General features: G+C 41.0%; 1 protein-coding gene across 1 annotated transcript; it reads right to left on the bottom strand.

Moving 5' to 3' along the window:
* Positions 1-976: 976 nt before the first annotated feature.
* On the bottom strand, positions 977-21,113 carry LOC141245004 (chymotrypsin-like elastase family member 1). Its single transcript, XM_073669029.1, has 8 exons — positions 21,074-21,113; positions 12,131-12,237; positions 9,796-9,896; positions 7,950-8,075; positions 7,560-7,696; positions 5,420-5,565; positions 1,314-1,489; positions 977-1,127 (listed from the first exon to the last, which is right to left on the bottom strand). Exons 1-8 carry the CDS (start codon positions 21,111-21,113, stop codon positions 977-979), a joined length of 984 nt encoding a protein of 327 aa, XP_073525130.1.
* Positions 21,114-22,466: the final 1,353 nt, after the last annotated feature.

Here is a 22,466-nt window from a genome sequence, read left to right as displayed (position 1 = left end):
ATACAGAAAGAATTAGGAGGATAGATCTCTGAAGACTAGACCTGGAAGCTGTGTCCCTCCACCCACTTGTGATTGACATATTCCTCCCTGTTGCTGTACATGTGGAGAATACTGTCAATCACTGATTGATAAAGAGAGTAACCTGCATTTCATTTAATAGACTTCTGCCTCATAGGGCTGCACTGAAAAAAATGTGAACTGCATAAAAATAGGAATCGCTTATGGATTTCCATCTGTATATCATGCATTTTTCATGGATAAATTACAATTATAAAGATAGGAAACTGTATATTACCTTATTTATTAAATTGATCATGTAAAAAATTGATGCATTCAAATTGCATTCAAAGGACACTACGGCTGAAATACAGTCAGTTTTTTTCTGGACGTAAAAGAGACAATTTAGCATACACGTGTGTGAACCCAACCTACGAGGGCTGATAGGTTTGCCTTAAAAGCTGAATGGGATGTCAAATGTATAACCCTATGCATAACATATGGAAAAAAGAATGAAACTTATTTGTTGGAAGTAAGTTTTTTATTAGCAAAGCTGTTCTCATTTAAACCAATACAAGCATGCTGTATGATGGGTCAGGTTTCCATTTTGGTAGAAAGAAGTGATCCATTCAGATGTTCTGCAAAAGAAAAAGGTGGGTATTTTATAGTGGGACATTCTAAATTACAAGAACGGATCAATCTTTTAACTCTTTAGCTTAAATCCCCCAAAATACACTAAATCATACTAGCTCACGGTCTGAAAATTCAAAGTCTAAAAGTGGATGTTCTTTCAGGTGGAAAGCCAGATTCTCCATTTTTAAAGTAAATGACTTGGAAGCAGGCGGGCAGCACTATCTTCTAACTTGCTGCAATTATTTTATCTGATGAAATTTGGAAACTTATAGCAGATACTGAGTTATTTCCATACTCCTGTCTTTATCGCTGTGTGGCTATGTTGGACATATAGATGTAGCCTTTCTTAGGCTAACACAAGATGACGGCGCAGAAAGTCGATTCTTAAAACAACAAAAGCCATTGACTTTGTATTGTTAGGCTGTTGAGTTACACTCTTCTGTGCCTGGATATCTTTCGACATTGTGAGACCTTTGTCATTGTAAGAAAGGCTACATCTGTACATGGAGTAATACCGCTGAGTTACAAGGTCTATTGTACAGAGACTAATAGGATTCATTATTCAGGGCGTCAGTGCACCCAGTTTTATTGCATCTCTTGTGTTTAGCCCAGCAATTCAATGTGAGTTCCACAGACATAATATTATATGCATAATACAGTATGCAGGTATTTGGAAGCATGACCTAAAATTTTCATATCTGCCACTTACGCTGTTGATCCAGGAGATGTAAGAGGAGACTTTGGTAAACACGGATGGTTTTCGAAGGTAGTTGCATCCAAGAGAAGATCCAAAGCTGACGATACCATGGACTTGGTAAACACCATTGACGGCACAGTTGAGGGGTCCACCGGAATCACCCTGAGTGTGCAGTGATGAGTAATAAGCACAAATGTCAGTAGTGTACTATACAGAACAATATATTGTTTTATAGTAAAATTACATTTCATCCAGTCTGAGAATTATTTTGGAAGTTCTGTATTGAAGGGTTTGTCTCATTTCTTTCTTCAGGAGTGCGCTGCTCCCCTGCATTCCTGTTAGTCGGGGGGCAGTGTGCTTCTGAATGATTAAGAGTCCAAATTAAGCACTCAGGCTGCTAGCAGAGGCAGCATTGATTCTGCAGCATTGGAAAAGTGCATGGTTCCCATGATCCAACAAACTTCAGCGCTTCCAGGCTCTACAGCATAGACCCCTCAAATGGTGTAAGCTTTTTGCTTAGTAACCGGCCATTCTGAAACTGGAGGGTGGCTGGTAATCTAGGCAACGAACTGTACTCAATAAAATTAGAAATCCTTAAGTTATTGAGAATGTGTAGGATGGTGGGACAGCAGTTCGGCGCTTCAGGGATGGAGATATATGCTGACCCACTAGTGTTCACATGAATATAAACTTTGTTTCCTGCAGATATCAGCTCATCCATTTATATATGCTAATGTATGATATGTATAAGCTGCAATGGCATCATGTGACCACAGGAGGTTACTGTTTCCTTACTACTCTCTGCAACGTTTTTTTTTGCCAGTTAATCAGTGTGAGTGCAGGAGGAGAGAGAGGAGACGGCGCCACCATTTTGTCGGATGGAAAAGGACCGCAGATGGCAAAGGTGGGCGAGTACAGCCGGAGGACCACGTGAGGAGTGACGGTCGTCTGGATGGATATACCCCCGTTTGGGAAGGAAACCCCCTTAGCTGCCTACTAGCACCTGACGAGTCAGACCCGGGTCTGTAAGAGATTTAAGGCCCTCGGCATCATTGTAGAGGGTAACCGTGCACTCAACTTAATTTTTTTGGGCGCCTAAACCAAAGTCTGATCAGAGGCCTGTATATAGCTAGTCAGTTAGTTAGACGGTGTTTTTGCGCAGGCCAGAACTTTCCCCACTAAGCTTGTTGTTATTTAGACTTTTATTTTTTATTTTATGCTGGACTCCTGAGTATCTAGTACGGTGTGGCCATACCTCACGTGCTATATAATTGAGTAGCTTTGAACCTTATGGACAGACTTGTTTTACATAGTAAGGTGCTTGAAAGGCACCTATGAACATTGCTATTGTAAAAGTCCCTGATCCAAAGTCCTGTTGGAGCAGCTGCTGTTAAAACGTAAATGTGTACACTAAGCGCTTTGGGGAGCCGGGATATTTAGAAGTTATAAGATTGTAAACTGCTGTGTTGACCGCGGGCAGCCCTGAAATTGTTCCTGGTTCGAGTATTAATAGTTTTTAGATTCTGCAGTACATATTGTGGGCTGCCCTGCCGTACAGCATAATAGTCTCAACTCTAGGCTGAGTGTTTGGATTTGTATACGTTGTGCGTGTAGTTTAATATAGCTCCCTCTTGATTCAGTAAAAACTTATTTTCTGGGGATAAACTGTCTGGGTCGTCTTCCTTGTCTGTGACTTTGTAGTATCCTGAGAACCCCCTCGGTACTCGGCTTACAATTGGAGAGGATTTTTAATATCTTTGCAATTTTACCTATTAATAATAATGACAATAATCATCATTTTATTTCTGTGGATCATTTTCCGCAGCACTTTACAATTCAGAGGGGACATGTACAGATAATAAAGACATTACAGATTAACACATAACTCAACAGATACCAAGAGGAGTAAGGGCCCTAGTTTACAGTCTATGAGGAAATAGGAGATACACAAATGGTAAATGGTAAAAAGTGATGGTATTGTATGGTTAAGGCATCAATATAATAAATAGGATATTCAAATAACTGCATGAACCGGTCACCAGTCAGTATATGTACAAGTATAGATAAAGAGTGGTAATAAGTGTATGGAGGGTGTGGAAACAGATGCTAAAAGGGACAAGATTTGGAGGAAAAGTTTTTGAATGGCTAAAAGGGAATAGTAACATAAGTGAGGTGAGGCGATAGGCCAGTCTAAATAAATGTGTTTCTAGGGTACACTTAAAACTGTGGATATTTGGAATTAATCTAATTGGCTTGAGTAGTGCGTTCCAGAGAACTGGCGCAACACTTGAGAAGTCTTGAAGATGGGAGTGGGAGGTTCGAATTATTGAGGATGTTAATCTTATGTATTTAGCAAAACAAAAGGCATGGGTAGGTTGGTAGACAGAGATAAGGGAGGAGATATAAGGTGATGCTGAACTGTGGAGCGCTTTGTGGGTCAGAGTGATAAGTTTATATCTGTAGTCGATCGGCAACTAGTACAATGAGTGGCACAGGGTAGAGGCATCGGTGTAGGGGTTGGACAGGAATATGATCCTGACTGCTGCATTCAGGATGGATTAGAGAGGGGTGAGTTTTGTAAGAGGGAGACCAATTAGTGGAGAGTTGAAGTAGTCCAGAGTAGAATGAATAAGAGCAACAGTAAGAGTCTTTGCAGAGGCAAAGATAAAAAATGTATGAATTCTAGAGATGTTTTTGAGGTGCATGTGACATAAGTGAGCAAGTAATTGGATGTGGGGAGTGAAGGAAAGATCTGAGTCAAGTATAACTCCAAGACAGCGAGAGTGCTGTTTGGGATTTAGGAAGATTATTAGTGGGAGGAAACACAAGGAGTTCAGTTTTTGACAAAATCAGTTATAGATAGAGGGAGTACATGATGTAAGAGATAGTGGACAAAAAATCAATGGTATTTTGTAGTAATATGAGGGTAATGTCAGGAGAAGAGGTGTATAATTGGGTGCCATCAGCACAGGGATGGCAATGAAAACCAAATCTACTGATGGTTTGTCCAGTAAAGGCAGTATATAAAGAAAAGAGGAGGGGACCTAGGACTGAGCCCTGAGGAACACCAACAGTAAGGGGAAAAGGAGAGGAAGAGGGGCCAGCAAAAGACACAGTGAAGGAGGAGAACCAAGAGAGAGTAGTATCCTTGTGCCTAATAGAGCGGAGCATAGTGAGTAGGAGTTGGAGATTGACAGTGTCGAATGCTGCGGAGAGATCCAGGAGAATCAGCAGGGAGTAGTGACCATTAGATTTAGTTGCTAATAGATCATTAGACTTCAGTAAGGGCAGTTTCAATAGACTGTAAGGAGTGGAAACCGGATTGTAAAGGGTCAAGAAGAGCGTTATCTGAGAGATAGCAGATTAGATGGGAGAAGAGCAAATGTTCCAGAAGTTTAGAGATGAAGGGGAGATTAGAGACAGGTCTTTAGTTAGCATCACAGTTCTTGTTGAGGGATGTTTTTTAAATAATGGATGTATGCTGACGAGTTTAAATGAGGAGAGAAAGATACCAGATGAGAGAGAGATTAAATATTTTAGTTTGGTGAATGGTGACAGCTGGGCAGAGGGAGCGAAGGAGGTGTGAGGGAATAGGATCAGCGGTACAGGTAGTAGGGTAGAAGATGCAAGGTGCCTGGTAGCTTCTTCTGTGACCGGTTCAAAGACAGGAAGTGAGCTAGATGATGTGCAGGAGGGAAGAGAATGCATGATATTAGGGGACGGTAGGAAAATTGCCAATCGGATATGGTCAATTTTTCTTTGAAATAATTGGCCAGATCGTCAGCACTAAGGTTGGTGGTTGGGTCCTGCAGTCTTGGACTGAGGAGGGAATGAAAAGTGTCAAAAAGTTGTTTAAGATTGTTGGATAGTGAGAGCGGTGAAGTAGGCTTATTTGGAGATGTGAAAAGCAGTTATATGTTTTAAGCATAAACTTATAATTGATGAAATCTTCTGCCAAAATGGATTTTCTCCACAGACATTTGGCGCGCCTGGAGCACCGCTGGAGAAAACGTGTCTGCAGCGTTATCCAAAGTATTATTGAAGGAGAGACAAAACCTTCAAAGAATAGCATTGGAAGAAGATGCAACTTACAAAACACGAAGACTTGACCCCATCTCCTCCAGCGCAGATCATAGATGTCTTCACAGTGCTGCCCCACCAGTTGCTGAGAGAGCAGGTTGCGTAGTCTACAACGGGCAACGTGGCTTGCTGCAGAGTAGCAGAAGCGGGTCCAGTGGCTGTGTAAAAATGCAGTTTCTCATTATAATTATTTCAATATAATAGTATCATGTTATTTAGGTTACATTTACAGATCTCGCTGCTGTACCTTGCAACAATTATCAAACTGTCATTAGAATATGTAATGCACAGATATAATCCCCTTTTGTTAAAAGTTTTCCATAATAATAAGTTGATCATAGAATGTCCAATAGTTGGGACACCCAAATATCAAGTGTTATATGTGAGGAAACCTATCAGTAATACTAGTAATAACTTGGCCCATAAGAAATATTCTAAATTTGAAACATGGCTTTGATGGTGTCCACAATGGAATGAAAGGTAACCCACAGAGGGAGATTTATTAAGACTGCCATACTTCACGCTCCTCTTAATGTAAGACGTGGGGCCATAAGATGCACCTGATGTATAGAACTGACCCTTTTAATAAATTAGGTGAATTGCTTACTGTGCATGTGCCGGAAGTACAATTCTATGCCAGACATGGGCTGTTGTAAATTTGCAGAACAATGCTGGTCAGATTGCTACTTTCTGGTGGAAATTCTATCCTTTTTTTTTTTTTACTTTAAATATTTCTATTGAGTTTTAACAACATTGATATGAAAACAGAACATTCCAATTACGTTCAATGATAACAATAAAGAAGTTGATGGTTATTAATATTATGTTATCGTTAAACATTAGAATATAAGTATAACCAGCTTGATGAAGCATTAATATAAGCTTTTACTTGAACCAAATAATTATGTGTGTGCTAGAGGAATGTAAAGAAGAAAGGAGGATGGAAAGAAAAGGAATGGGAAGAAAAAGCAGGTTTAGGGGGGTGTGACAAACAAAGAAACCCCACAAAACAACGACTTATGGAAACGAGCACTTCAGAGGAGATCACATCTACCATGATATTCTATTTTAAGTATTTTTTTCTGACAACCAGATTGCCTGGTCATTTCCCTCACTGAATAATATCCAACATGTCCATTGCCGATGAAAAGCCTTGAGGCGATTGTTATCATGTGCAATAATATTTTCCATTTTCATAATATTGTTAACCTCTTCCACCCATTCACCAAAATTGGGAATTTTTGTGAGAAATTCTATAAGTTTGTTGGTTGTGTGTAGTCACACCACCTACTGCTAAGCTCACCTTTTTTCTGAAAATTGCTGTGAACAGCAGTAAAAGTAAAGAATGTAACCAGTTATGACATAGAATGGCATGTGCCATGATTTATAACTTATTTTATGTCACAGGAGGCACAGAGATCGCAGAGATGATACCCATCAGACCAGACCATGCTAATATACATACTGCACGGAAGAAATTCATATGGTATTTTTGGGGATATACAGGGGGAGTCAGTAAATGATATACATGGTTATGTAATGCAGTAAAGGGGTAGATAGAGGTGGTGGAATTTGTTTACATATTAAAAAAATGGAGACAGGTTCCCATTAAAAATGCTGGAGCAGCAAATGATTGGACATTTTTTATGCAGACTGTTTAGAGAGTTCCCTACAGGTTTCGAAAAACCCATCTTTCCCATCTGCAGTTTATTTTAAAAGCATAAACTTGCTTTACTCACCCTCCCCAGGTCTACGGCTGATTACTTGTCCATGCTCCTGGTATCTATCATTGTCTGCTGCGCTGCGGCCAATAACTGAGCTCTGTGGCTCTGCCAGAATTTACAGCATGAGCCGCTCAGAGCTGTTGAGCTCATTGATTGGCTGCAGTGCTGTGCTAATGTCAATGCTGCAGACAATAACAGACACCAGGAACAGCGGCGGAGACTCAACACTGGACCTTGGAAGGGTGAGAAAAGCAAAGTTTGTGTTTTTAAAACAAACTGCAGCTGGCAAAGAGGGAATTTCTGAAACTGGAACCAAATTAACAATAAAAAAAAATTCAGTGCAAAGAAGAACATAAGTAAGTAATGCATTTAATCTCTTGAAATATAATCAAGCTCCCCGTATAGAAATATTGTACACAAAAACTTACTGCTGGTTCTTCCCCACCCGGTGACAACGCAGTTGTAGTTTTTGGCCAGGGTAGCGCCACTTGCTGGCAGTGTAGCCACTTTCACTGCAATGTTCAGTTTAGCACTGGAGGCCAGCCACAGGACAGCAATGTCGAATCTGTAGGAGAGGTGAGACTAATGTTTTCCTGCACATCACGGAGAGATTTAATCATAGATATATAATTCACATGCCCTGTCTGTATTCACATTGCTGGAGGCAAAATGTCTTCTCATAGGAAAGATTTGCTTTACTGGTGCAGACAATGTTGTGAATTAAAAAATTCGGTATTTGTGCATTTTACGTATATACTGTACATTGAAGTGCTTTCCCATGCAGTTGAATCATTTTTGCACACAGGTCAATTTCTTACCCAGCAGCTACATTGTTGGGGTTCCAGCTAGCGTGTTTCCTGATGGAAGAGACGGAAATGTACTGCTCAGTACCATCATTATAACCAATAATGTAGTCTCCGAGGTCCACACGGAAGACCGCTGTCCTGTAGAGGATGATGAGATACAAAGTTATATTAGAAAGTTATATTTAGTGAGTGTTCTTTCAGTTATTTTTCAAAGTGACATGAAAAGTTTAAGTAGTAACATCTTGCATGCAACAGTAAAACTGGTTTGTGCTATAAAATGGCACAATGGCAAATTCACACTTTTTTGTTAAGTATATAATTCCACATGTGTTAATTCAGAGTTTTGATGCCTTCAGTGTGAATGTACAATTTTCATAGTCATGAAAATACAGAAAAATCTTTAAATGAGAAGGTGTGTCCAAACTTTTGGTCTGTATTGTATATTTCAGTACAAAATTTTGTTTTACTCAAATTAGTTGATGCAAAAATGAATACACTCCACATGTAAAACTACTACATCTAGTATTTTGTATGACCACCATGATTCTAGCTATGGAATGAACAAGTTGGCGACATCTTGCAATATCTTTTTCCATTCTTCAAGAACGACCTCTTTTAGAGCCTGGATATTGGATGGAGATTGATGCTCAACTTGTCTCTTCAGAATTTCCCATAGGTGTCTCAGTTGGGTTTAGGTCAGGAGACACTTGACCACTGAATCACTGGCACCCTGTTCTTCTTCAAAAATGCAACAGTGGCCTTAGATGTGTTTTGGGAAATTGTCACGTAGTGCATGTCTACCAAGGCCATGGAGTGATGGAGCATCTTCTCTTTCAATATGGAGCAGTTTCTCTTTAAGACACTGCCACCACCATGTTTTACTGTAGGCGCCATGAATTTTTCTCTGTATTCCTCACCTTTATGACACCATACAGTTTTAAAAACATCAGTTCCAAAAACATTTATCTTGGTCTCATCACTCCAGAGTATTGAGTCCCAGTAGTCTTCATATTTTTCAGCATATGCCCTGGCAAATTGGAGGTGGCTTTTTTTGGGCATTGACTTTAGGAGAGGTATTTTTAGTGGATGGCACCCATACATGCCATTCTTCTTCAGTGTACACTGTATTGTGTCACTGGAAACACCCACCGGGGAAGGCTTTCTACTTCTTTTTCTAACTGTAGTGAACTTGCATGTCAAATTTTTTCAACCTTTCTCATCAGTAAACGCTTCTCTTTCTGTTTCATGGTCATCCTAGATGTTTCTGTGAAAAGATTGCAGTTCCATCTTTGTAAAATGTTCTATATCACTTTTGCTACAGTATCCTGACTGATCAATAAAGCTATGCTGATCTACTTGTCACCTTTCTTCTGTAAATAAATTATTTTCTTTCTCAGGTCTTGTGACATTTCTTTGCCATGTAGTGCCATTGCTGACAGCATGAAATAAGATGAAGTTTTCTTTTTAAGTAATGCCTTTTTATAATCAGCTGTCTGATGGATACCTGTTAGACGTACTGTGGTTGAATTCTTGTTAATTAAAAATTTGTAGTTGAAACTTTAGCTTTGCAAATTGGAGAAAAAAATCAGTATTTACATTTTGCAGTTTCTCCAAAGCTGCTGTAAACTGATAAAAAATGGCCCATGTCCATCATCTGGCATTTTAGTCTATAATTATTGGGTATTTGATGGGCTACATTGTGTATGACCCTAATTTTAGGTGTATAGCCAACCATTGCTGATCAGGTTCTGTAGTATTACACGTCTGTTATATATGCCTTTCATGAAATTGCATAAATAATTTTGAGTATACAATATATATTAATATAATAATAACAAATCATAAAAATTGTGATTACATGTCTACACAATGAGCAGCGGTCATCACACGGTTAGCACTTATGAGAGTGCCTCCACAGGTGTGGTACCAATAACCACCGGACAGGTACTGGAGAGATACCTGGAGAAAGCCAATAATAAAGAACATGTTAGAGTATGCAGTATTGTTATAGACAGTGTTCTTATTTTGATTTCGTGCTCTAGTGGAGTGACACCAGTATCCTAACCAGACAGGGATTCATACACTTGTACATTATGCAGACTTATGAGGAAGGGTCACTAAGAAATTAGAGATAACAAAAAATTGTCCTTGTTACATTAAAACATTTACTATTAAGATGTAAATGAATTGATGCCATGTTTTTACTTAAGTGGATCATACATTCTGTTATACTCATTTTAAAGTAGAAGACAAATAGAGTAGAATAAAAGTCTTCTGTTGAGTTGTGAAAATCTTTTTTCCATATCTAATGAAGTAGATAGTGATTGTATTTACGGCTTTCCTAGGAGTACGGCATCTATGCTAAGGAACATTTAGGCTGCGTGCCCACTATGCGTTTTTCAAGCGTTTTTGCCACGGAATTTCCGCAGCGAAAACGCTTAAAAAACTCTTGGTAATACGTGCCCCATTGTCCCCAATGATAATCCGCATGTGCTGTGCACATGCTGCGGAAAGTTCCGCTGCGGGTTATCATTGCGGAAAAATCAGTAGCATGTCCATTAATTTTGCGGAAACACGGCGTGATCGTCGCCATTAACTTGCATTGAATCGCATAATATCCGCATGAGTACATGTACACATGTGGATATTAAGCGATTCAATGTGCGGATGGTACCCGGGTCTGGAGGAGACTCTCCTCCAGACCCGGGTACCATAGTACCTGTAGTTTAAAAAGAATTAAAATAAAAAAACATTATATTTACTTTCCGATGGCCCCCGGTCTCCTCAGCGATGCATCCTGGCTCCCCGGCGGTTCGCGGTGGTGTAAAAGGACCTTCCATGATGTCATTTAGTCATGTGACAGGTCACGATACCACCGACGTCAGCGGTCGTGTGACCTGTCACATGACTAAATGACATCATGGAAGGTCCTTTTACACCATCGTGAACCACTGGGGAGCCAGGACGCATCGCTGAGGAGACCAGGGGCAATCGGAGGGTAAGTATAATTTTATTTTATTTTATTTTTTTTTACCATTTTTTTTTTTTTTTTAAACTATTAACTTGGTCACACTTTATAAATCCATGCTAGTTGCATGGATTTATATAGTGTGACCAAGTTGTTAAGCACTTTTCCAAGTGATGCTAAAATTGCTTGGAAAAGAGCTTGATAACCCACATGCAGAAATGCATGCAAAAACACTTGACAAACGCTTCTACCTGGCGGGAAAAACACATGTAAAATCCGCATGCGCTTATCCTGCCAGGGAGATGCAGAAAAAATCCGGAGCATTTCTGCATCGTGGGCACTGAGCCTCAGCCTCATGACAAACAATTTTTTAAGTATAAGTTTGGTGGTATAGGAAAAAGATATCATTTTCTTAATCCTCATACTGTGTCAAACATCCCTTTGGATTGTGCTTATCTGCTTTTTATTTTCTCAACTGCTTAACTACTTTTATGTTTGCTTATTTGTGACAGAGCAGGTCAACTATGTCTATCAGGCTACGGTCACACGATCAATGATTTTCTCTTCTGAGAAAATCGGATCGATTATGTAAATTACACTCTGCTCAAACTGTATGAGAGTTTAAGCTGAGTGTCAGTTTACTGTGATCTGATTGTCTCGGATGAGAGAATCGTATCACCGGTGTGGAGAAGACTTGGAGTGGAGAACTTAATTTCTCCATCTTCTCCATTGTCTTTGTCCGTATAAATCGGTCTGCACTCGGATGACATCTGAGTGCAGTCCAATGTTTTACATGAATCAATAGACTTGAATGGGTGCACGTGGTTTGATTTGGGAAGCCACAATCAGCATGCTGCGTTTCTTTTCTCATGCCAATCGGCATGAGAAAAAAAAACGCAGTTCTATACTGCCCCATAGAATAACATTGGTCCAAGTGCTATCCGATAAAACATCAGATTCGTCCGAGTTATATGCTCGTGTGAGAGATGCACCTTCATAGAAAGGAAGCTTAGACAGCTGATTGTCTACTTTTCCTGATACTTTACTATTTAGCTCAGCCTCTTCTGATTGGCTGCTGTTTATTAGTACAAGCTCACCAGAAAGTCAGCGCAAGAACTGATTTCAATTACTAGAAATGAATGATAACAAGCTAGAAGCAACTTACAAAAATGAATCTTCATAGTATATAATGTATCATCTTTAGTACATAAAAGTGAATACCAACCTGCCAGGGCCAGGCATTCTTTACTGCATTGGTGCCTCCTACCACACGTTCACCTGCATTCCGTGAAATTTGTTCAAAATAGCGGATGTCTTGATTAAGACATTGTCCTATGGGCAAAATAGTACATATATTGAAAAATTGCACAAATTGAATTTGCCGTTTTTTATGTTCAGTAAAATATACAGTAAATGTTAAGCTATTTGTGTATTTCATGTCTGATTTATCCAAGTAAACATATTATTAATAATGTTACTTTTAGTAATGATTTTTCTTAATTTACATTGTACATGTAAATGTCTATTTCTTACACATTCCTCACATGTAATAAAGCTGTCAAACAGTCACAAATCATGCACACGGGAGCGATTCAACCATATCACCGAGCAGCTATAAATACTCGGAGCTCAGCCCGAGCATACTCGGACAGAACATACTCGCTCAACCCTAGTCTTTACCAAGGGCGTGCTACTCACAGGATTCTTTGGGAGCATATGTTTAAGCTGCTCTCTTTTTTCCTGTGAGCAATGTCCCCTTGGTAAAGACCATAAAATTAGCACTAAATTAAAAGGCCCATATCTTTGGAATCAACAAAAATTTAACACTCAGGGGAGCAGTGGAAGTAATGCAAATGCAAAAACTGTCTACTTTTGACCTGGTGACAGGTCCTCTTTAAGAAGTTGCCTATGCATGTTATCATGCTGCCCAGGGCTACTTCTGCCATGAGCCAAGATAACCATATTGCTCTAAACAACAGTCTAAGGGGTCTTCTAGACAGTGATGCTTTGAGGTTGTTAAACCGACAGCTGGTTCCTGGCACCTGTAGAAGGCCGATACCCTGCTGTCTACATTCAATTGCATCAGCATATGTCAGAGGCAAATAGAATTAAAGAAATTAATGTAAGCACTCAAGGGAAGAGGAGTGCTCATTTTCCCATCTGAAGTGCAGCGGTATGATGTTATTACACTTCTGACTTCACTGCTGCGCAGCAAAGGAGACAAAGACAGCGGAAAGACAAGCACTTCATAGAGCAGAAGATATAAGGGAGTGTTATTGTAGACTATGGAAGGGGTAGTTAGTGTGAGGGCACAGTATGGTGGGACAGTGTGAGGAGATAGTATTAATAGATGGCAGCATGAGGAGCATAGTGTGAGGGGGACAGAATGAAGAGGAGACATTTTGAGGAAGGTGTTATGCTCTGCTACCAGAGCTAAGGAAAGAGAGGAGATCTGTCCCTACGATAGAACTCAGCTGAATCCCTACGATGTAACAGGGAACCTGATCCTGCGATCAGACCTGCTAAAGTCCTAAGCTAGTCTGTACGGAGACCTATAGATGTGGGGAAGGAATCCCTACAAGTACTAAGGACTGGGAGGAAAATGGGACACCTCCTAACAGAAATAGTAGCAGACAGACGAACAAACAAAATATATAGAACATAGAGGTCCGTAGACCAAGCAAACTAACAGAGTTAGATACAGAGCACAGGCTAGCTAGAAAGTAGTTATACAATGAAGTCCAGCAAAGCCAGAAGGGCGGAGCAGGATTAAATAGGCCAACAAGGTCATGTGACCAGCAAAGGAAAAAACCTAAGAGCAAGGTTCTAACAGTACCCCCCCTTCTAAGAGGATCCTCCGGATCCCCTAGGACCAGGCTTATCAGGAAATCTCCTGTGAAACGCTCTGATAAGTCTGGACGCGGAAACATCATCTGACCTCACCCAAGAGTTATCCTCGGGTCCGAAACCTTTCCAGGCCACAAGATACTGCAAACTACCTCTATACCGTCTAGAGTTAAGGATGCGAGAAATTTCATATTCCCCGTCCTCCACCACTGGAGGAACAGAGGCAGAGGCGTCACCATCCGACACAACAGCTTTTTTTAACAGAGAGACATGAAATACCGGATTAATTCTCCAGGAGGTAGGAACCTCCAACCTAACAGCAGATTGGTTGACAACCTGAAGCACCTTAAAGGGCCCTACAAACTTGGGACCCAATTTCTTAGAAGGAATCCTCAACCGCAGATTCCTAGAGGACAACCAAACCATGTCACCAACAGCGAACAAAACCTCCTGTCGTTTCCTATCAAAGTAGTCTTTAGATTTTCTGTTGGCCTCCTGAAGATTACCACGCACATCCGTCCAAACTCTCTCCAAATCACCGGAAAAATTCTCCTCCTCAGGCACGGCAGATCCCAACTTGGAGAACGACCCAAATGACGGATGTCTCCCAGAACAACAAAAAAAAGGCGAACAACCAGCAGAAGAAGATGTATGATTGTTCAGAGCAAATTCAGCAAGTGGCAGAAACTCAGACCACCCCTCTTGATTGTCTGCCACAAAACAACGCAAGAACTGCTCAACATCCTGGTTTTTCCTTTCTGTCTGGCCATTAGATTCAGGATGATATCCGGACGAGAACGACAAATGAACTCCCAACCTGTCACAAAAGGCACGCCAAAAACAAGCCACGAACTGAGGTCCCCTATCAGAAACAATGTCAGTAGGAACGCCATGAAGTCTGACAATTTCCTTGACAAAGGCCTTAGCGAGAGTTTTAGCGCAGGGCAGTTTGACGAAGGGAACCAAGTGACACATCTTGCTAAAACGGTCCACGACCACCCAGATGACAGTAAAACCCTCAGAGGGGGGAAGGTCAGTTATAAAGTCCATAGCCAAATGTGTCCAAGGAGCACTGGGAACCTCCAAAGGACAAAGCAACCCCGCAGCAGGAGTATGTGAGGACTTAGATCTAGCACATATAGTACATTGACGCACCCACTTAATGACCTCCTTCTGCCATCCAGGCCACCAAAAACTGCGACCCACCAGTCTCTTGGTCTCAGAGATTCCGGGATGACCTGCCAACCGAGACTCGTGACACTCAACAAACAAATCTCTCCTAAAGGTCCCAGGCACAAACAACCTCCCATGAGGAGTGTTAGATGGGGCATTCTCTTGTGCTTTAAGAATCTCATCTTCCAAAACGGAGTCCAAAGCAGCTATCACAACACCTTCTTGTAAAATGTTCTCCTCTTTCTCAGCACCGACTATGGGAGAAAAACTGCGAGACAAGGCATCCGCCTTAACATTCTTAGTACCAGGGATGTAAGTAACGGAGAAATTAAACCGCGAGAAAAACAGTGCCCACCTAGCCTGACGGGCATTCAGGCGCTTGGCAGCATCAAGATATATCAGATTTTTATGATCCGTAAGAACCTGAACGGGAAATTCCGCACCTTCCAAGAAGTGGCGCCAGTGTTCAAATGCGAGTATAATAGCCAATAATTCCCAATTACCAATATCGTAATTCAGTTCAGTCTCCGAAAATTTTTTTGAAAAAAAGGCACAGGGATGTAATCCATCCCCGTTATCCTGAGACAATACTGCGCCAACCCCCACAGAGGAAGCATCAACCTCAACCAAAAACGGCTTAGTCACATCAGGCTGCATAAGGATGGGAGCAGAGGTGAACCTCTCCTTGAGATACACAAAAGCTTCAATGGCCTCAGAAGACCACTGAACCGCATCAGCACCTTTCCTGGTGAGATCGGTCAGAGGTTTGACAATACTAGAAAAATTTTTTATGAATTTTCTGTAATAATTGGCGAAACCTAAAAACCTCTGTATCGATTTCAAACCAATAGGCCTAGGCCATTCCTGTACAGCTTGAACTTTAACCGGGTCCATCTCAAAACCTTCACTGGAGATAATGTAACCCAAAAAACTAATTCTCTGTACAGCGAACTCACATTTCTCCAGCTTAGCAAAAAGCAAATTGTCCATTAATAACTGTAATACCTCACGTACGCTCCGCCAATGAGACTCCAGATCCGGCGAATAAATCAAAATGTCATCCAATTACACAACCACATTTTTGCCGATCAAAGGTCTAAGGATGTCATTAATAAGATTCTGAAAAAATGCAGGAGCATTAGTAAGACCAAAAGGCATAACCAGATTCTCAAAATGACCCACAGGAGTGTTAAAAGCAGTCTTCCATTCGTCACCCTCCTTCATGCGCAACAGATTGTATGCCCCCTTAAGGTCAATTTTAGAGAACCACTTGGCCCCCATTAACTGGTTAAACAGATCAGGAATCAATGGCAGTGGGTAAGGATTGCGTACAGTAATTTTGTTAATCTCACGAAAATCCAGACAAGGACGTAAACCGCCGTCCTTTTTTTTTTACAAAAAAAAATCCAACCGCCACAGGAGACTTAGAGGGCCTAATGTGACCGGCGGCCAAACTTGTCTGTATGTATTCCTCCAAAGCCTTCCTCTCAGGAATAGTAAGGTTAAATAAACGACTTTTAGGAAGAGTCGCTCCAGGGACAAATTCAATAGAACAATCATAGTCTCTATGGGGAGGCAAAACCTGCGATTCCTTCTCAGAAAAAACTCTCCAAAAATCCTGAATAGGAACAGGCAATTCTCCCCTATCCAAAGCTGCAATACGCCCGTTACAACACTTGTCATAACATTTATGGCTCCAGGATTTAATTTCACTGGTAGACCAATCCAGTACAGGATTGTGAAATTTTAACCAGGGCAATCCCAATATTACTGGAGAAGGCAAGTTATTCAAAACTACCAAATCCAATTTCTCATGGTGAACACCATTAATAGTGAGAGGAAATTCACAGACCTTGAGAGTAATATTCTTCAAAGGGGAACCATCCACAGAAACCACAGCAATGGGGGATGATAAAGGTTCGGGTTTTAAATTGAGTCTTTCCAAGAATCCCCCATCAATTACATTCAGAGTAGACCCACAATCAACAAACACCCGAAATTCCATTAATTTTTCCTGAGCAATCGTGGAAGCAGCTAAAAATACACCCTTGGAATTTAAACAGGCAATACGGGCGTGACTGACCATTTTTTTTTCTTTCTTCATACGAAGCTCACAGCCTTTAATCAAATGACCAGATTTTCTGCAATAGAAACACAAGCCTTCAGAAAATCTACGGTCTTTTTCTTGAGAGCGAGGTGCCACCGATCCAATCTCCATCGGTTTACTACTGTTAGTACACACATTCTCATAACCAGAAACTGACATAGCAGAGGATTTGCTCTCATTAACCCTTGCACGCAGTCTCCTATCCACCCGTATAGCTAATTGCATAGCCTGTTGCAAATCTTCAGGTGTAGGATAAGCAATTAGCAGGTCTTTAACCCTTTCATTGAGCCCAGCAAGAAATAGACTTTTCAGAGCAGAATCGTTCCACCCTGTTTGAGTAGACCAACGACGGAAATGAGTACAATATTTTTCCACATTACCTGATCCCTGTTTCAAACGTCTCAACTCAGTCTCAGCTGATGCGACACGGTCAGGATCATCATATAATAGTCCCAAAGCAGAAAAAAAACTATCCACTGATCTGAAGCATGTATCACTAGGTTGCAAAGAAAAGGCCCACTCCTGAGGCTCTTTGCGCAAAAGTGACATTATGAACCCTATGCGCTGGGATTCATCCCCAGAGGACTTGGGTCTCAAACGAAAATACAATAAGCAAGCATTTTTAAATGAAAAAAATTCTCGGTGTTCACCAAAAAATAAATCCGGCAAACATACCTTAGGCTCCAATAAATGTGCTCCAGGACAGTTACTCACGTGCTGACGGAGCTCGGCCACCTCCAGAGAGAGTCCCTGCAGGCGATGAGCCAAATCCTGAACCGACACCATGATGGAACAGAAAAATCTTTCCTTAGAGAATTTGCAGGCTGGACTTACTGTTATGATCTGCTACCAGAGCTAAGGAAAGAGAGGAGATCTGTCCCTACGATAGAACTCAGCTGAATCCCTACGATGTAACAGGGAACCTGATCCTGCGATCAGACCTGCTAAAGTCCTAAGCTAGTCTGTACGGAGACCTATAGATGTGGGGAAGGAATCCCTACAAGTACTAAGGACTGGGAGGAAAATGGGACACCTCCTAACAGAAATAGTAGCAGACAGACGAACAAACAAAATATATAGAACATAGAGGTCCGTAGACCAAGCAAACTAACAGAGTTAGATACAGAGCACAGGCTAGCTAGAAAGTAGTTATACAATGAAGTCCAGCAAAGCCAGAAGGGCGGAGCAGGATTAAATAGGCCAACAAGGTCATGTGACCAGCAAAGGAAAAAACCTAAGAGCAAGGTTCTAACAGAAGGTCCATAGTGTGAAGTGTGTGCACTGTGGTGGATCAATGTGGAGAATGGGACACCATGAGGGGGAGTGAGAAGAGGGGCAACAGTATGAAGAAGGGACAGTGTGAGGATGTAGTATGGAGAGGTGGCAGCTTGGGGTCACAGTGTAGGGGGAACAGTATGGAGAGAGGGCAGTGAGAGGAGGGGGCAATGTGGAAATGTGGGAGATCAGCGTGGAGATTGGGGCAGCATGAGGGGTGACAGTATGAAGAGGGAAAGCACTATGGAGAGGGGGCAGGGACAGCAGAAGTGTGGATATATGGGTATCGTGAAGTGGGAATGGTGTGGAAGCCATGGTTTACAAGGGAGGACAGTGTCGTGGTCATAGTACATAAGTGGAGACAGTGTGGCAGTTAAGTGGGAAAGCAATATTTTATAGGAGAGGACAGTGTGAAGGCAATGAATGATAAAAAGGAAAGATTGTGGATCATATTTTGTACAGGGAGCATAGAGAGGGACAATTATTTATTCAGTGACACACTATGGTGAAGTCTGTACAGATGAGCTATGGATGTGAAGTCATCATGATGTCTGGATCATATGGAGATGAAAAGGATGAGAACAATTCCAATCCGAGAAAATGTCACCTGTAAGGTACCTGTTTGTAAATTTTATTTGTGATACTGACTGAGTCAAATCAGTACTGTGAAACCAGTCATATGACAGTTGGTAGCAACAATTCTCAGCTTAAGGACTAGTGTTGAGCGAGTATGTTCTATTAACCCTTTCGCCGAGTATGCTCGGGCCGAGCTCCGAGTATTTATAGCTGCTCGGTGATATGCTTGAATCGCTCCTGTGTACATAATTTGCAACTGTTTGACAGTTTTATTACATGGGAGGAATGTCTATGTCTTATACATTCCTCACTCACATGTAATAAAACTGTCAAACAGTTGCAAATCATGCACACGGGAGCGATTTAACCTTATCACCGAGCAGCTATAAATACTCGGAGCATACTAGGACAGAACATACTCGCTCAACACTATTAAGGACATATTGGAAGCTGTAGGTTCATGTGATACAAGTGTATATGGTGGGGTCTGATCTGACACTTCATTGATCGTTGTACTAAGCTTGTGATGCATACATGTACTGATGATGGCTCTCTTCCTTTATTCATGTTCTGATGATGATTTGGGTGCTGTATTCATGTTCTAATGATGGTTCTGAGAGGTGTGTTCATGTACTGATGACTGTTCTGGTGATATATTAATGTACTGATGGTCATTCTGGTGCTGTATTAATGTACTAACAGTAGTTTTAGTGTTATATTCATGTACTGATATTGTTTCTGGTGATTTATTCATGTACTGATGGTGGTTCTGGTGCATGTACTAATGTTGTATGCATGTACTGAAAGTTTCATAGTTTTTAAAGTAAAGTAAAGTTCAATGTAAAAATCTCATGAGACAGATGCTAATTGCCCCATATTAGAGGAAAAATTCCTTCCTGACTCCACATATGGCTATCAGACTAGTTCTCTGGATCAATATCCCATAACAGAATTTGGTACCCATAACCTGAAACATTATATTTTTCAAGAAAGGCATCCAGTCCGTCCTTCTTTGATGGTGGTTCTGGTGCTGTATTCATGTACCGATGGTGGTTCTGGTTCTTAATTCTTTTACTGTTATTGGTTCTGATCCTGTACACATATAGCAATTCATAACTTGCCAATTGACGTGCTACATGGCTAGGCTAATAAAGTATTGTGCCATCTGAAAAGTTAAGGGTTACTTGCGTATTTTGACCTAAATATTGTCCAATAACATGCATTTTTTGCATGTGTTTATTCACTGCAGGTTTATATAGCAATGCTTGGAGGGGGCGCCATTTCAATTTTTGCCTCAGGCAGCAGGAAAGCTAGACTTGGTCCTGATGCTGCCCACCACCCATCAAAAATGACAAATTGAGTTGTCCAGTTAATCTGGAGTTACACTGCAAGATAATCATGAATGAGCATTCTTAAAAGCGTTGTTTCACGATTATTTTGGCATGTAAACAGGCTGATAAATCACTCAATGAACGAACACACACTTGTTCTTCGGGTGAAATTATTTTTTACACAGCGCAAAAAATTATCAGTCTCAGCGGTCCATCATCCTGTGTAAACAAAACTTACACTGCCGGGAACCATGGCAGCCTATGTGCACTGAGCAGGGAACCATGGCAGCCTATGTGCTCTGAATAGGGAACCATGGCAGCCTATGCGCACTGAGCGGAGAACCATGGCAGCCTATGTGTCCTGAGCGGAGAACCATGGCAGCCTATGTGCCCTGAGTGGAGAACCATGGCTGCCTATGTGCACTGAGCAGGGAAACATGGCAGCCTATGTGCACTGAGCAGGGAAACATGGCAGCCTATGTGCACTGAGCAGGGAAACATGGCAGCCTATGTGCACTGAGCAGGGAACTATGGCAGCCTATGCGCACTGAGCGGAGAACCATGGCAGCCTATGTGTCCTAAGCAGAGAACCATGGCAACCTATGTGCACTGAGCAGGGAAACATGGCAACCTATGTGCACTGAGCAGGGAAACATGGCAGCCTTTGTGCACTGAGCGGAGAACCATGGCAGCCTATGTGCCCTGAGCGGAGAACCATGGCAGCCTATGTGCCCTGAGTGATCTATTACAGATTCAGAATAGTTGCAAAAGTAAAATCATCATTACATTTTTGTCCTAGCTAGCAATAAAGTGTTACTATCTATTCAGTTATCATTCTGCAAATAATGGGAGAACTTACCGCAAATGGCAAGAGTAACAAGTAGAAATAACTTGAGCATTGTGAGTTTTCCTGAGAAACTTCCAATGCAAAAATATCATTGGTTTCTCCTTATATACCATTGAAGAAGTACCAGAAAAGAGGAGGAATATTTCCAGGAATTGCAGGTAAGACTGGTTTTGTAAAGGACAAGTATCTTATATAAATATGTTGTTTTAAGGTTAGTATCAGAAATATAAATAATAAACAAGAATAGAAGGCTGGGCCTTTCCCGTTGTCTGGCATTTGCATTTACTAAGCCATCATATTTCCTTATTAACTAACATGTCTAGTCATAAATCAATAAATATTTTCTCAAATTTTTTTTATTGACGTCCTAATATTAGATTAGTAAGTCCGTACGTAAAATGTTACCCCTTCTGAAATAAAAAGAGGAACACTAGACTGTGTATTTCAATGTTTCAATCCTAAGTAATCTCTATTCAAATAACATAAAAGTTCTACTAAGGATTCATTCTAATGTTTGTGTATCACACATTCTGATAAATAGAACACATACCCCTCATATTCAATGCGGCGTACATGTCTCCATGGGTTTATTTTTGTAAAGTTTTGCAGTTTTTTTTCATCAGCGAAAAATTACTGATCAAACATTGTTAGTAAAAACTGTAGCACTGACCAAACACTGAAGAAACTTGGAACCAAAACAGTGATGAACAACAGTCCGTATTTTTACTTACAAGAAAAATCACAAACGTTGTAATGAGGCTTTAGGCTATGATTATGCACTGTGCAGCACAAGAAAAGGATATTGTGTGTGCCGACTTATAAGGAACCTGACAGCTGATACATGCTGCCCGATCCACTGGCTATATGATTTCAGCCATATATGTTTAACTTTGAAACACTGTGGCATTTCAGAGAAAAGCATAGTTTAATGACAGATGTGTGTAGGGTGAAATCTGTCACTCCAGGGCAGCAGGCGGAGACAATTCGCTGGGGAAACATCTGTCCGACTAGACTCCCATGTGGCTCGGTCCTTGGCAGCTACTAAACTATGATTTTATCTGAAATGCCACAGTGTTTCAGAGTTAAAGGTGTTGTGCCACGAACAAAAGTACATTTTAATCAATAGATCTTGGAATAAAAATAAACTCTACAACTGGGTGTGTTTAAAAAAATGTTCCTGTGCTGAGAGAATCTTATAAATGTACTGTGTAATGGCTGTGTCTGACCATGAACATGGTCTGATCATACCACAGCGCCTGGGCAGGGGAGAAGCAAAAAAGTATACAGACTTCTTCATATATCTAGCCTGTGGTGTAGGGTGGCAAGATGGAAACCTTTTTGTACAGAGAAAAACATCCAGACTCAGCTATGTTTTGCCAAAACTTACATCAAGTCTGCCAAAAGC

The sequence above is a fragment of the Phyllobates terribilis genome, unplaced genomic scaffold, assembly GCF_046119375.1.
Source record: "Phyllobates terribilis strain yellow unplaced genomic scaffold, ASM4611937v1 Scaffold_2__4_contigs__length_985480577, whole genome shotgun sequence".
Classification (NCBI taxonomy): Eukaryota; Metazoa; Chordata; class Amphibia; order Anura; family Dendrobatidae; genus Phyllobates; species Phyllobates terribilis.
The sequence above is the reverse complement of the archived record's forward strand: the minus strand, read 5'-3'. Positions and strand labels throughout refer to the sequence as shown.

Bases quoted from the DNA above. Each gene is read 5' to 3' on its own strand.
- LOC141245004 (XM_073669029.1), bottom strand. From the start codon at position 21,113: ATGCTCAAGTTATTTCTACTTGTTACTCTTGCCATTTGCG. The intron at 9,897-12,130 runs GTTGGTATTCAC...GGCTTTCTCCAG, and splicing joins AGAATGCCTGGCCCTGGCAG to GTATCTCTCCAGTACCTGTC. The intron at 5,566-7,559 runs GTAAGTTTTTGT...ATTTTTACACAG, and splicing joins CGGGTGGGGAAGAACCAGCA to CCACTGGACCCGCTTCTGCT.